At 46.7% G+C, this 15,803-nt stretch overlaps 1 protein-coding gene across 1 annotated transcript in view; it reads left to right on the forward strand.

Annotated features, from left to right (window-relative positions):
* Nucleotides 1-15,803, forward strand: part of LOC139266575 (collagen alpha-1(XXI) chain-like) — a 463,005-nt gene that overhangs the window by 428,061 nt on the left and 19,141 nt on the right. The window contains exon 25 of the mRNA XM_070884170.1: nucleotides 19-73. Coding sequence (XP_070740271.1) covers nucleotides 19-73 — 55 coding nt within the window. The remainder of the gene's footprint in view (nucleotides 1-18; nucleotides 74-15,803) is intronic.

The raw sequence follows: 15,803 nt of genomic DNA on the forward strand, positions 1-15,803 counted from the left end.
GACAAACTGTTTTAATAGGGAAGAAGCATTTCAGATGAATACATCCAACAGGTCTGCATGGATGTGCTAAGAAGTAAGTATGAAGCATTAATCCGTCCAAATTTAATATCATCTGAAATTAGTTTAAATATTCACAGTGAAGAGAATGTTATACTAATACTATTTTTATTGAGAGAGAATTCAGTGTAGAATCTTCTGTTGAAATGTAAAAGGAGAAGTAAATGGAAAGGGATGGGTGAATTCTGTTATGTGGAGAGAAGCTGGGATTGTTCTCCTTAGAGCAAAAAAGGTTAAGGGGCGATTTAATAGAGGTGCTCAAAATTATGAAGCGTTTTTATAGAGTATGTAAGGAGAAACTTTCCACTGGCAGGAGAGTCAGTAACCAGAAGACACAGATTTAAGGTAATTGACAAAAGAACCAGAGGAGAGATTAGGAGAATTTCTTTACATAGTGAGTTATTATGACCTCGAATGCATTGTTTGAAAGGGTGGTGGAAACAGACTTGGTAGCAACTTTCAAAGGAGAATAGGATAAATACTTGAAGGGGAATAAATGCAGGGCTATGTGGAAAGAACAGGAAAGTGGAACTAATTGGATGGCTCTTTTAAATAGCCGGCACAGGCACGATGGGCTGAATAGCCTCCTTCTGTGCAGTATGATTCGATGACAGTTAAAGAAGGGGTGAGGCTACTTTGAGTTGAAGGAATCATTTTGTACTTGACAGTGAGCAAAGGGGTTTAAGTATTTTGTCAGTGTTTATGGAGGAAAGTCAGAATGGGACTGTAGAAGTAACTAAAGAAGATGAGTAAGTGCCATTGTAAAAGTCACCAGGAAAAGATGGTATACATCCTTAAAACTAGCAGGTTGGGTAGAAGATTGCAGAGGTATTGATCATAATTTTGAAAGAATTGCTGGAAACAGGAATTGTGTCAAATGATTACAGGATGGCAAATGTTACAACCCTGATAATGAAAAGGGGAAGGGATAAGCTGGGAAATTGAAGGCCAGTTTGGTCCTACCTTGGTTGTGGGTCCGTAATATGGGATGAAATTAGTTAGGCATGAGTTAATCAGGGATAGCCAGCATAAAGGATGGGTCGTTTGACTAAGTTAATTGCAATTTTTGAGGAAATCACATCATGTATAGGTAATGTAAATTTGGTGTTTGTTTTATTAAGGGCTAGACTTTCTGCACATCATCGCCCATTTAGTGCCCATATAAGCGCTGAAATTCAGGCTATCGCCCATATTTGATGAAAAATGGAAACTAGCGCCCGATTATAGCCCATTTATCGCCGGTGCAACTTTCGGCATACAGGAATGAGCTGCATCGCCTGGCTATTTTTTTTAAAATATGACGTCATCCTTGTGCAAGGCTCAGAATACTGCTAATAATGGAAACTAGCGCCTGATTATCGCCCAGATTATCGCCGAGCGCTACTTTCAGCATTTTGCCCATAATTCACCCAAATGATCGCTCACTCAAAAAGCTGCACTCACCTGGCCTTAACTCGGCACTATGGACACCACGGAGGATCTTTAATAAAAGGCTGCTTGAAGTGGTTGGGAGGAGAAGTAATTTGAGTGATTTTAAGGGCGATTTTGAATCTTGCCAATCATCTAATCACTGAATTTGTTGAGGACAATTTAAGAAGACAGACTAGGGCATTTATAGTGATTTATAGTGATGGGGCTTGTAATTTCTCAACTAGTATTGCTGACTACTCACATGCTGCAAAATAGAGATGGGAGAAGGTTCATTGAAGAGCTTTATGTGCCCAATCAAAGAGGTGGCAGACTGCTGAGGAGGAGGACACCCAATGCATTTACAGGGATAAGCAAACATACCTGGACGAGTCTGGTAACACGTGCGTTAGAAGGCTGCGATTCTGAAAGGAGCTCATCAGTGTAGGGGGTGGTGTGTGGGGTCAGGTTCACCTCTGGCCTTCTGAGCGGTTTGAATCGCTCCCACTCCCTGAGTTCTAGACTTTGGATTTATTTGGGGGATGTGATAAAGTGCAAAAGACAACTGGTTTCGTGCAAAGAACTTCGATTTTATTAAGGACAAGAAAATACAATGTCAAACTTGTAATCATTCAAATAAAGAACACTATATCACACATTCAAAGGGGTTACAGAAATAATAAACCTCCCACCTCCCAAAGCCTAGCTCTGGCTAGGTTAAACTCCAGGGCAAACAGGGACTATACTCACCAATCCTTTATTGATAGTTGGCGGTGGTGGCTCGCGATTTCGGAGTTCGCTGGATTCTGTAGGTTCTGCTTGCCATACCCCAAACATAGTAGAAGACTTCTTACTGCGCAATCTTCAGTTGGGTGGTGTCCGCTGATGCGGTAGGGTGCGTATTGGACTTATGGGGTAAGTACCCACTTTCTTTCGTTAGAAATAGGTTTCAAAGTCTCTTTAGGTAATGTTTTCACCTGCTGGTAGTCAGGCCTAGATTGTAGAGTGGAAACTTTCGAATCTTCGGTTTCTTCTTTGAGGAGTTTTGTTTCGGAGTTGTTCGATCGCGGTGTTTTCGATGGTACCACGTTGGCTGTGGTCGGTTGCTGCCACGATAGTGATGTTTTTCCTTCCTTTTCGATAGCAGGGCAATGTGGCCCCGGTAGTGTCGTTGAGACTGGAGAGGCTTGTTACAACTGCTGCGGTGGTCTCTCTCTCCTCTCTTCTTGATGCTCTATGATGCTGATACTGTCCTCTCAAGCAAAAGCATACCTTCATTAAAACAGGGTCCCAGTTATACTTTTGGAGATGTTCTAATCTTCGCGCCAAATCAGCCCTGATTCTTTGTTTAAATTTTGGCGGGCTTGATATCTCTACGTCATATTTTGGTGGGCCCATTAAATGTTAACCTGTCTCAGATGTGTTGATCTTTTAAATCTGTTTCTTGATGGAAAAAATTAGCTTTGGTATTTGCAATGTCTGCCTAGGTTTTGGTCTTCCATGCGGGCTGTATGTGCCATTGTCATTATGCATGTGCTGGAATGGTTTCTTGCTCAGGGTGATGGCTGTCTATCTCTGGGTTGATTGTTGCTATGTTAATGTTTCCTGGGGAGAAGGGTTTTCGAGTTTACACAATTTCCCCAGACAATTTGTTTTAGCTTCAATACCCCAGACAGTTTCAATACTCACAACTGGTTTGTTTTGAAGGATAGTTCTCCTTTAGTCCTTAGCCTTTCCCACATGGATCCAAATCTGCCTTGTAAAATCCCAAATTCGATTAAACCTCGTAGTTCCTTCCATGTGCACTTTAGGATCTCAAACTTTCTAGTAGATAGTTCCCAATTAAATTTCCTTTCCAATGAGTCTAAACACTGGGGGGGGTTTGCCCACGAATTTTGCATCCCCACATCAGTGAAATATGCCAGCTCATTAAGGGAGATCTACAGCCTACCAGCACCATCAGGACCGTACTGCCCATTGAGGTTAAGGTTACTGCGGCACTTTCCTTCTATGCATCGACTCCTTTCAGACCTCAGCTGGCAACATTTGCGGTATCTCTCAACCACACATTGCTGCATTCGACAGGTGACTGAAGCCATTTATGCATACAAGATGGACTTTATAAACTTCCCTATGACCAGGGAGGCACAGAGTGAGAGGACTTTGGGGTTCTCAAGAATAACAAGCTTCCCCAAGGTGCAGGGAGCAATAGACTCTATGCACATCACCCTGCGAACACCCTTACAGGATGCAGAGATGTTTCAGAACCAAAAGGGATTCCACTCCCTGAATATACAGCTCGTTCTCGACCACAAGCAAATAATCATGTAAATGCAAATTTTCCAGGGAGCATCCATGATGCGCACATCTTGCGTGAGAGCATTGTCTATGGCCTGTTTAAGAGTTAGCCACAAGGTCACGGTTGGATGCTAAGGGATAAAGGATATGGCCTTGCCAGCTGGCTCATGACCCCATTGCGTAAGCCCCAGAGAGAAGCTGAGAAGAAAGGCATATAGCCACACGCAATATCGTCGAAAAGACAATTGGAGTTCTGAAGCAACACTTCAGATGCCTGGACCACTCAGGAGGCAACCTACAATTCCACCCTGAGCAGGTCGCTGAGTTCATTGTGGTGTGCTGCATGTTGCATAACCTAGTTATCAGGAGAGGACAACAATTGCCAGATGGGACTGCCGGTCCACCTCAAGAGAGAGGGGAGGTGGAAGAGGAGGACGAGGAGGAGGACGAGGACCTCGGGGAGGACAATCAGCCTAGCGATGAACCCATGCCCTCATGCTCTCCCACCCCCCCTCACCCCCACACCACTGGAAAAGCCCCCTGGTACTTACCCAGCTGCAAAACCGTTGCGTCAGCAACTCATAAATGACCATTGTTTGCAACCCTTGTATTGATGTTTTACCTTACGTTATTAGAAGACGCTTCACAATTGTAAAGTTAAATAAAAATGTTTAATAATTTAACAACTGGTTTTAAATTTTTTTTGACAAACATATATAACACCTCCGCCCCCCCCCCCCCCAACCCCCAATAGTGAACAAATTGTTTTCTACAACAATATATATAATGAGAACACCCTCCCACCATCGCCAACAATCAACGATCAACACATTTCTTAAAATAACAAAACAATAGTATACGGGCCACACCCCCCACATCCTGCGGCCACGTTTCCCTCCGCTAACTTGACCCCCTCCCCTCGTTGTAACCCCCAACAAGGGGATCTGCACCACCATCGATGGCAGAACGATTATGCCTGTCCACTAAGGTTGCGGCACGCTCCTCGAGATCAGTAAGATAATGCAGGTCAGCAGGCCCTCCTCCGGTCCGCCTCCGGTCCACCTGATTCTTAGATATCTTCCTCTGCAAACATGACAAGAGCATGACATAAGCTAATTGACTAAGTACTATTATGGAAACACAACAGATATTGTAATCCACAATTAATCACCCCACATGCTATTCATTATTAACATTAATGTTATATGCTAAAAGGTTTGTATTCAATGGATGCATGGTTATAACATCTATGTTCAGAGAAAATATTTAATAAGATCGTATTTAGGAACTAATGCTTGACACCAAACATCTCACGTCCAATCTCCAGGAAAGGCCCCATCCACGGGCCGTGCCATTCGGCGCCTGAGGGGAGGGAGGCGGTTTATTGGAATCGATGGAGGTCCCTGAAGGGGGGTGAATCAGGACCGCTGGTGAGCTCGGCAATGACAGGACTGTAATGGGATGGGGCACTGTGTCCCTGGGCTGTGCTCGAAGACCTCCGTGTGGCCGGAGTTAAAATCCCAAAGTATCCCAGGGCAGACGGTGAGCCAGGGCTCTCTCCCAGTCCAGGCTGGGTCACTGTGTGATTGACAGCAGCCAGAGAGACTCACACAGTCTGGGCAAAGCTGACCCAACCCCTCAGTGCTCAGTCGTGTCCCATCCACCAACCTAACCAAAAAGGAGACGGTGACCAAGTTAAAGAGTTGATCACAGCACACAAGCAGCGATATAATTTAATAATTCTCCTTCTAAACTAAAGTGGTAGAAATGCCGAGTATTTGCGGTCTGTCTGTTTCCTTTGGCCCCAATTTTAAATCAAAGCCTTTAAATAATAATTAATACTGTTGATTAAGTTTAAGGCATCTCAGCAAAATTAGAGTTAAAGGACGCAGGTTCCGACCCCAGTCCAAATCTTAACAGGGAAGTTACCCAAGATTACCCAGCTTAATTAGAATCCGCAGAGTTACATTCTAATTAATGAGTCAGTCCATCATTTCAATTATAAATGTAATAATTTAATACTTGCTCTTGCCGATGCAACAAGACTGTTCCAGCGCTTGCAGCACTGGTCTGCCTCACGCCTATCGTGGGCCACAGATGAGACAAGAGCTGCGATATCCGCCCATATTTTTTGGTAAATCCGGGATGGAGGTTTCCCACGCCCACCCCGGGTTAATTGGCCCCACCGAGTTGCAACCTCGTTCACTAAGGCCTCATTAGCTTCTTCTGAGAAGGCTTTTGCCCTCCCTCTCCCTGTAACCTCCTTCAGACTATCTCTCGACTCCTCGTGGGACATCTCCATCATGTAGATTGTTCACAGCTCCTTCAAAAAATATCTCGTCCAAAAGCTTCCTTCTCTCTCTCCTTCCCTTTGCCTTCTGAGCATGCGCAGACGACCCCTGACCTCCCGAATTGCGGGAAAAATTCTTTGCCTGAAAAAAATTGCATACGTAGAACGGCTGTTGCTATTGACGCCAGCCTTGCACGACTGAATACATCGCTATCGCCCAATTCATATCGCTAAGGCTATCGCCCAAATTAAAAAGGCGAAACTAGCGGTTTTTAAAATGGCCGATATTCCAAAGATCCTGAAAAATAAAAAAAGCACTAGGGCCGGAAATATCCCCCATTTCTGGGCGTTATCGATCAGAGTGGAAAATCTAGCCCTATAATATATGGATTTCCGAAAAGAAAGAGAAAGAAATAACTTGAATTTATGTAACACTTTTCATCACCTCTGGATGTCCGAAAGCTAATGAAGTACTTTTGAAGTGTAGTCACTGTTGTAATGTAAGGAAACACGGCAGTCAATTTGAGAGCAGCAAGTTCCCACAAACAGCAATGAGATAATGACCAGATAATTTGTTTCATTTTAGTGATGTATTTTGAGGGATAAATATTGATCAGAACACTGGGGAGAACTCTCTTCCTTTTCTTAATGCCAAAGGATCTTTTCCATTTACCTGATAGTGTAGATGGGGCCTGGGTTTAACGTCTGATCCAAAATATGGCACCTCTGACAGTGCAGTACTCCCTCAATACTGCACTGTACTGTTAGCCAAGATTATGCACTTCGGTCTCTGGAGTTGGACATTAACCCATGGGACTTTCTAACAGAGGCTTGTCCATCATTTAATGAGATGCCACATAGTTACAAAATCAAGGCACGCGATATTAAAGGGGTTAGAGCGATCTGTTGCTGCTGTAGTTGTAAATCCCGCCCATTTCCTACTATATTTTAGCAAGTTCTACTCATTTCCTAGTATATTTACTGTCACGTGTGCAGGGATTCTGAATGTGGCATCGTGCAGAAAGATAGCAACCTTAGCCATGGCGACTCCATCCATGCCCCTGCTGCTCGGTGCTACCTCAGCATGTCCATTGTTCTGCATGGTAACCGATCTGTAGGCAGTAATAAGTTCAGTGAATATCTGCCACAAGCTCCTCTCAATCAGATTCCCTAACATATTGAAGCTGGATAAGGGAGCAGCAACCTGAACATTCATGGGAGATACTCTGACTGGGCGTAGGACTTGTTATACTGTGTGGTGACTGCGGCGAGGACAACTGTTCATGCACAGCTACACAGATGCAGCTACTGGGCTCCTCCGCGCTTCTAATGAGACCTTGCAGAGTATTTTGGGCTCAAACGACTCCTGAAGATGATGCTGCTGAGAAAACAATCTCCTTTTCAGAAACAAGTCCCGTACACTCACCATTCTCAGCAATGCAATTGAGGAATGAATTGTGCTGGCTCTCTGGGCTGGAGGTGCCTCCTTCTCATCTGTCACCACCAATTCCTCCTTCACACTGTGCTACATCCTCAACCTCACTATCTATATATTCCAGGTTCTATGTGCTCGTGTTTGCCAAAGTTGGTAAGAATATCACAGAGTTCTATGAGATGTTCGTTTGCTCAGGGACACTGAATGCGGACACTCTGTTCTTCCAGACCTTTAAGAGGAACATATGTCAAAATGTTGCTGTTGTGCATCTGTAAAGCATGCACTCCCATGTTCTGCCACCAGGGAGCTCATCCCCTGAAGTCCCAAGGGATCCCAGTATCCCTTGACAGCACTGTATATAAGCCGGCCCCCTAAGGCCTGTTCCTCACTCTGGAGTGTCTTATTAAAGACTGAGGTCATTCTTACTTTAACCTCCCTGTGTGCAGCCTCATCTGTGTTAGGAATACAATAGCTGGCGACGAGAATATGAATCCAACGCAAGGATGCAGCAAACTGTGGGCATCTTGAAGAAGTTCTCGGAGGGTGAGGACTGGGAAGCCGATGTCGAACGGCTCGACCAGTATTTTGTAGCCAATGAACTGGACGGAGAAGGAAGCACTGCAAAAAGGAGAGCAGTCCTCCTCACAGTCTGCGGTGCACCGACCTACAGCCTCATGAAGAATCTTCTGACTCCGGTGAAACCCACAGATAAGTCGTATGAGGAGCTGTGTACACTGGTTCGGGAGCATCTTAACCCGATGGAGAGCGTGCTGATGGCAAGGTATCGGTTCGACACGTGCAAGCGATCTGAAGGTCAGGAAGTGGCGAGCTACGTCGCCGAACTGAAGCGACTTGCAGGACAATGTGAGATTGATGGCTACCTGGAGCAAATGCTCAGAGACTTCTTTGTACTGGGCATTGGCCACGAGACCATCATACGAAAACTTTTGACTGTAGAGACACCAACCCTCAGTAAGGCCATTGCGATACCACAGGCGTTTATGTCCACCAGTGATAACACCAAACAAATCTCTCAGCACACAAGTGCTAGCAATGTTCATAAATTAACTGGAACTGTGTTTGCGAGCAGAAATGTAAAGGGCAAAACCCACGAGTCTGCAACTGCCAGCAGGCCTCAGGTGACCCAGATGACTTAGAGTCCCCAACAAAGGATGAATGCAAAGCAATTCACACCTTGTTTGCGTTGTGGAGGCTTCCATTCAGCGTATTCATGCCGCTTCAAAGTATATGTTTGCAAGAGCCGAGGAACAATGGGGCACCTCCAACGAGCTTGCAAATGAGCTGCAAGCTCTACATAACCTGCTAACCACCACGTGGCAGAGGAAGATCAGTCCATGGTGGATCAAAGCAATTTCGAGCCTCAGAGGGAGGAGGCAGATGCTGAAGTACACGGGGTGCGCACATTTTCGGCGAAATGTCCACCTATAATGCTAAACGTAAAATTGAATGGCTTACCCGTAGCCATGGAACTGGACACTGGCGCTAGCCAATCCATCATGAGTAAAAAGATGTTTGAGAGACTGTGGTGCAACAAAGCATTCAGACCAGCCATGAGCCCCATCCACAAGAAACTGAGAATGCACACCAAAGAGCTTATCACTGTCCTGGAAGGCGCCATGGTCAAGGTCACCTACGAGGGCACGGTGCACAAACTGCCACTCTGGATTGTCCCGGGCAATGGCCCCACATTGCTTGGAAGCAGCTGGCTGGGCAAAATCCGCTGGAACTGGGATGAGATCTGAGCGCTATCACACGTCGATGATGCCTCATGTACCCAGGTTCTTAACAAATTTCCTTCCCTTTTTGAGCCAGGCATTCAAAACTTTTCCAGGGCGAAGGTGCAGATCCACTTGGTCCCAGAGGCATGACGCATTCCCCACAAGGCAAGTGGTACCTCACATGATGAGGGAGAGAGTGGAAATCGAGCTGGACAGGCTGCAACGCGAGAGCATCATCTCCCCAGTGGAATTCAGCGAGTGGGCCAGCCCGATTGTTCCAGTACTCAAAAGTGATGGCACGGTCAGGATTTGCGGCGATTATAAAGTAACTATTAATTGTTTCTCGCTACAGGACCAATACCTGCTAGCTAAGGCAGACGACCTATTTGCGACGCTGGCAGGAGGCAAGACATTTACCAAGCTCGAACTGACTTCGGCCTACATGACGCTGGAGGAGTCTTCGAAGGACCTCATCTGCATCAACACGCACAAGGGACTGTTCATCTACAATAGATGCCCGTTTGGAATTCGGTCGGCTGCAGCGATCTTCCAGAAAAACATGGAAAGTCTACTCAAGTCGGTACCACACAAGGTGGTCTTTCAGGACGACATATTGGTCACGGGTCAGGACACTGCCGAGCACCTACAAAACCTGGAGGAGGTCCTCCAGTGACTGGATCGCGTAGGGCTGCGGCTGAAGAGGTCGAAATGCGTCTTCATGGCAACAGAAGTGGAGTTTTTGGGGAGAAAGATCGCGACGGATGGCATTCGGCCCACAGACGCCAAGACAGAGGCTATCAGGAACGCGCCCAGGCCACAGAACGTCAAGGAACTGTGGTCGTTCCTGGGACTCCTCAACTATTTTGGTAACTTCCTACAGGGGTTAAGCACCCTCTTAGAGCCTCTACACGTGTTATTGTGTAAAGGTGAGAACTGGGTATGGGGAAAAAGCCAAGTAATTGCTTTTGAGAAAGCCAGAAACATTTTATGCTCCAACAAGCTGCTTGTATTGTATAACCCATGTAAAAGACTTGTGCTAGCATGTGATACGTCGTCATACGGAGTCGGGTGTGTATTACAACAAGCTAACGTTGCGGAGAAGTTGCAACCTGTCGCCTATGCTTCCAGGAGCTTGTCTACGGCTGAGAGGGACTACAGCGTGATTGAGAAAGAGGCATTAGCGGGTGTGTTCGGGTAAAGAAAATGCATCAGTACCTGTTTGGCCTCAAATTTGAGCTGGAAACCGATCACAAGTCCCTCCCATCCCTGTTCACTGAAAACAAGGGGATAAATACTAATGCCTCAGCCTGCGTACAAAGGTGAGCACTCGAACTATCAGTGTATAACTATACCTCCGCCACAGGCCAGCCACGTAGAACTGTGCAGATGCTCTCAGTCGGCTACCATTGCCCACTACGGGGGTGGAACTGGCGCAGCCTGCAAACTTGTTGATGGCGGCGCAGCCCGCAGACTTGTTGGTGGTCATGGAAGCGTTTGAAAATGATAAATCACCTGTCATGGCCCGCCAGATTAGAACTTGGACCAGCCGAGCTCCTCTGCTGTCCCTAGTAAAAAACTGTGTACTGCATGGGAGCTGGGCCAGCATCCCCGTTGAAATGCAAGAGCCAATCAAGCTGTTCCAGTGGCAAAAGGACGAGCTGTCCATTCAGGCAGACTGCCTGTTGTTGGGTAACCGCGTAGTGCTACCAAAAAAGGGCAGGGAGACATTCATCTCGGATCTCCACAGCACACACACGGGTATAGTAATGATGAAAGCGATAGCCAGATCCCACGTGTGGTGGCCCGGTATCGACTCTGACTTAGAGTCCTGTGTACGGCAATGTAGCGTATGTGCTCAGTTGAGCAACGCACCCAGAGATGCACCACTAAAATTGTGGTCCTGGCCCTCCAGACCATGGTCGAGGATCCATGTCGACTATGCGGGCCCATTTCTCAGTAAAATGTTCCTGGTGGTGGTGAATGCTTTTGCAAAATGGATTGAATGTGAAATAATGTCGAGAAGCACCGCCATCACCACCATTGAAAGCCTGAGGGCCATGTTTACCACCCACGGCCTGCCTGACATACTGGTCAGTGACAACGGGCCATGTTTCACTAGTGCCGAATTTAAAGAATTCATGACCCGCAATGGGATGAAACATGTCACCTCGGCCCCATTTAAACCAGCCTCCAATGGGCAGGCAGAGCGGGCAGTACAAGCCATCAAACAGAGCCTTAAGTGAGTCACAGAAGGCTCACTCCAAACCCGCCTGTCCTGAGTACTGCTCAGCTACCGCACCAGACCCCACTCGCTCACAGAGCTACTCATGAAAAGGACACTTAAAACCAGACTCTCGCTGGTTCACCCCAACCTGCATGATCAGGTTAAGAGCAGACAGCAGCAACAAAATGTAAACGATGGTCGTGCCACTGTGTCATGGGAAATTGATCTGAATGACACTGTGTATGTGCTAAACTATGGACATGGTCCCAAGTGGATCACGGGCATGGTGATAGCTAAAGAAGGGAATAGGGTGTTTGTAGTCAATGGACACATTTGCAGAAAGCACCTGGACCAATCAAGGCTGCGGTTCACAGACTGCCCTGAACAATCCACAGCAGACCACCTTTTTCGAGCCCACAACACACACCCAAAGGATCAACGACACCACGCCGGACCAGGAAATCAAAGCCATCATGCCCAACAGCCCAGCAAGGCCAGGCTCACCTAGCAGCCCTGCAGGGCCAACAACATGCCAGCCCAGTGAGGACACAGCCAACACACCAGAACAGACATTTGTACCGAGGCGGTCCACCAGGCAAAGAAAGGCTCCCGACTGCCTCACCTTGTAATTTGTTTTCACTTTGACTTTGGCGGGGGAAGTGATGTGTATCTGTAAAGCATGCACTCCCATGTTCCGCCACCAGGGAGCTCATCCCCTGAAGTCCCAAGGGATCCCAGCATCCCTTGGGAACACTATTATAAGCCAGCCCCGAAGGCCTGTTCCTCACTCTGGCGTGTCTTATTAAAGACTGAGGTCACTGTTACTTTAACCTCCCTGTGTGCAGCCTCATCTGTGTTAGGAACACAATAGTTACTTCCAGTATTTGGAGTGCAATATACTGTGCATGATCTTTGTGTGTTTAACTGTACATCTAAGTATTGGTGAGTAAATAAAGGAACAAGACTTGACAACACCAGGATGAGATGACTCCTAAGCTTGGGGAGGCCTCTGGGTTCCCCTGCTCCTTCACCTCACCTCCCCTCACCCCCCCTCCTCACCCCTTTATGTCACTCCTTAGATGCCCTAAAGACCAAGGTAACCTCTTCAAATGGAGTCAAGGGCTTTGTGCTTGGCACCACTTCCAACTCTGTTTCCCCATTCTTTCCTCAATTGCAAGCCGTCTTCAGATTTTGCAAGTTTAGAGAACATATAGGGGTGCTTGCTGCAGAGACCTTTTTTTAAAATTCATTCTGGGATGTGGCCGTTGTTGGCAAGGCCAGCATTTAATGCCCATCCTTATTTCCCTTCAGAAGCTGGAACCGCTGCAGTCCTTGTGGTGAAGGTACTCCCACAGTGCTGTTAGGGAGGGAGTTCCAGGATTTTGACCCAGCAACGATGGGAACGGCAATATATTTCCAAATCAGGATGACATGTAACATGGAGGGAAAGTTGCAGGTGATGGTGTTTCCATACACCTGCTGCCCTTGTCCTTCTAGGCAGTCGAGGTTGTGGGTTTGGGAGCTGCTGACAAAGAAGCCTTGGTGAGTTGCTGCAGTGCATATTGTAGATGCTACACACTGCAGCCACAGTGCACTGGTGGTGGAGAGAGTGAATGTTTAAGGTGGTGGATGGGGTGCCAATCAAGCAAGCTAATTTGTACTGGATGGTGTCAAGCTTTTTGAAAGTTGTTGGAGCTGCACTCATCCAGGCAAGTGGAGAGTATTCCATCACACTCCTGACTTGTGCCTTGTAGATAGTGGAAAGGCTATGGGGAGCCAGGTGGTGAGAGACTCGCCGCAGATTACCCAGCCTCTGATCTGCTCTTGTTGCTACAGTATTTTACGTGGTTGGTCCAATTAGGTTTTGGTCAATGGTGACCCGCAGGATGTTGATGTCAAGGGGAGGTTGTTAGCCTCTAGATTGTTGGAGAAAGTCATTGCCTGGCACTTGGGTGGCATGAATGCTACTTGCCTCTTATTAACCCAAGCCTGATTGTCATCCAGGTCTTGCTGCATGCGGCATAGACTGCTTCATTTTCTGAGGAGCTGCGAATGTAACTGAACATTCTCATCTAACTTTATGATGGAGGGAAGGTCATTGATGAAGCAGCTGAAAATGGTTGATACCTAGGACACTGCCTTGAGGAACTTTTGCAGCGATGTCCCGGGGCTGAAATGATTGACCTCTGTAGAGGGATAGCGGAAAGGCTTTTCTTTCCATGCGTGGACCCCCTGATATAAGGGGTCGACACTCATCCCAATCCGTGTAGCAACCCTTCGAAATTAATAGATGGAGACAGAAGGCAAGGTTCAACGATCTTTTAATCATGAACCATCCGGGAGCGATTTCTCAACACAGCCGCCTGTGAGTGGAAACGCTCCCTGAACTGCAAAATCAGCCATCTTTTATACACTGTTCAAAAGACCATTTGCTTCCCCAATACAACCTCCCACAACTCCTGATTGGTTACCTTGGATTGACAGACCAGGTTCAGGCCTTCCTAGGGTGACCTCATCTTGCTAGAATGTGCTGACCTGGCGGCCTTCTGGTTATTGGGGCTATCGGACTTTGTTAGAATTACATGGTTAGTACTGGACCTCACCTCGGAATTTAAACGAGCTAACATCAACCTTTGTAGTGGCCCATTTTATAAGGGTGTATAAAGGAAATAACATATCTGAGTGATTAATTATAGGAGGTCCCATCACAGGAAACCCAGAGGGGCAGGTAAACAGGGCAAGGGGTCAAAAGTGACAATGGAAAACTCCATCTGGCCAAGCAAGAGAGATAGGATAACATTCCAATGTGCCCAGAAACCTTTGAAACACAGTGAGGTTTATTGAGTACTGGAAATGGGATTTCAGCCATACCGCTTTTCTGGATAACTAACTTAAAACATTTTGTATATTCCCCGAATGCCAAATTTTCCCTCTTACAACCTCCAACAACAACAACCATATTCCTTTGTGCTTGAGTCCAGCCAGTGGTGAGTTTTTCCCCTGATTCCCATTGACTTCAATTTTACTAGGGCTCCTTGATGCCACACTCAGTCAAATGTTGCCTTGATGTCAAGGACAGTCACACTCACCTCACCTCTGGAATTTAGCTCCGTTGTCCATGTTTGGACCAAGGCTGTAATAAGATTTGGAGTTGAGTGGTCCTGGCGGAACACAAACTGAACATCAGTGAGCAGGTTATTGGTGAGTAAGTGCTGCTTGATAGCACTGTCGATGATACCTTCCTTCTCCTTGCTGATGCGTACTGCTCCATTCCTGCTGTGTTCTTGCCAGCTGTCATTTTAACCGTGCTTTTTTATTATTTGGCCGTGGTGTCGCCAGAGGAAGGCAAGGACCTCATGCCTGCAAATTGGTCTTATGAATACATGCAAATTGTGCTCCTATGACACAGTTATGACCCTGACGCCATTTTAATGCAAAATAACGAAATCCCGTCCAGCAACCAAGCAGACAGCAAAGCGTAATGGGATTGATCTCTCAGAGCCACTGAAGTCATATTTATAAGATACTGACCTGCAGGTAATTCAATCATTGGATCTGCGTGCCAATGTGCCTTATGGATTGCCAGGAGAGTCTCCGGGTTCCAGTTTGCTGCTTCCTTCGTTTTTTGCCTGAATTACCTCTAAGTGTTATCTGCTGATCATGAGAACTTTATTGATAGTTTCATTTGGGTGAAGGAACAGTTGGAGGAAGAGAAGCCTCACTATCAGCCTCAGCAACCAGCACTAGCAGCAGCTGGGCCATTAGGAAACAGATAAGAGGCCTGCTCATTGGAGGCCATACCCAACGCACAGGGTGTACAGGCTAAGAGTCACTTTCTTGGATCTGCAGCAGTGGTTGGGTTTTCCAGGTCCTGGACATCATTGACTGCACACATTCTGCCATCAAAGCATCCAAACACCAACAGCAATCAGCATTCTTGAATAGGAAGTGCTACCGGACCATTAATATCCAACTAGTCTCTAATCACACAAACGAGATCATGCAAGTTTGTGCATAGTACTCAGACAGCTGTCACAATGCATCATCATCATAGGCAGTCCCTCGAAACGAGAATGACTTGCTTCCACGCCAAAAAAGGATGAGTTCACAGGTGTTTCAATGAAGGACCTAATATTCCAGATTCTGAACCACATCCTGAAGGGTGGAAGGTGCCTGTGCGTGGATTTTTTTAATGTGGGGTGGCCGTTGCACACCAGCCACCACACGGGCTTGACAGAGACTAAGCCTTGGTCCAGTGGCAAGGGTTATCCAAGACGACTGGAGACCTGCTCTGCTACATGGACCTAGTGCGCACACATATCGCAGTGTGGGCTGGCCAGTGCTGCCCCTGGG

The sequence above is a fragment of the Pristiophorus japonicus genome, chromosome 7 (genome assembly GCF_044704955.1).
Source record: "Pristiophorus japonicus isolate sPriJap1 chromosome 7, sPriJap1.hap1, whole genome shotgun sequence".
NCBI classification, from domain to species: domain Eukaryota; kingdom Metazoa; phylum Chordata; class Chondrichthyes; family Pristiophoridae; genus Pristiophorus; species Pristiophorus japonicus.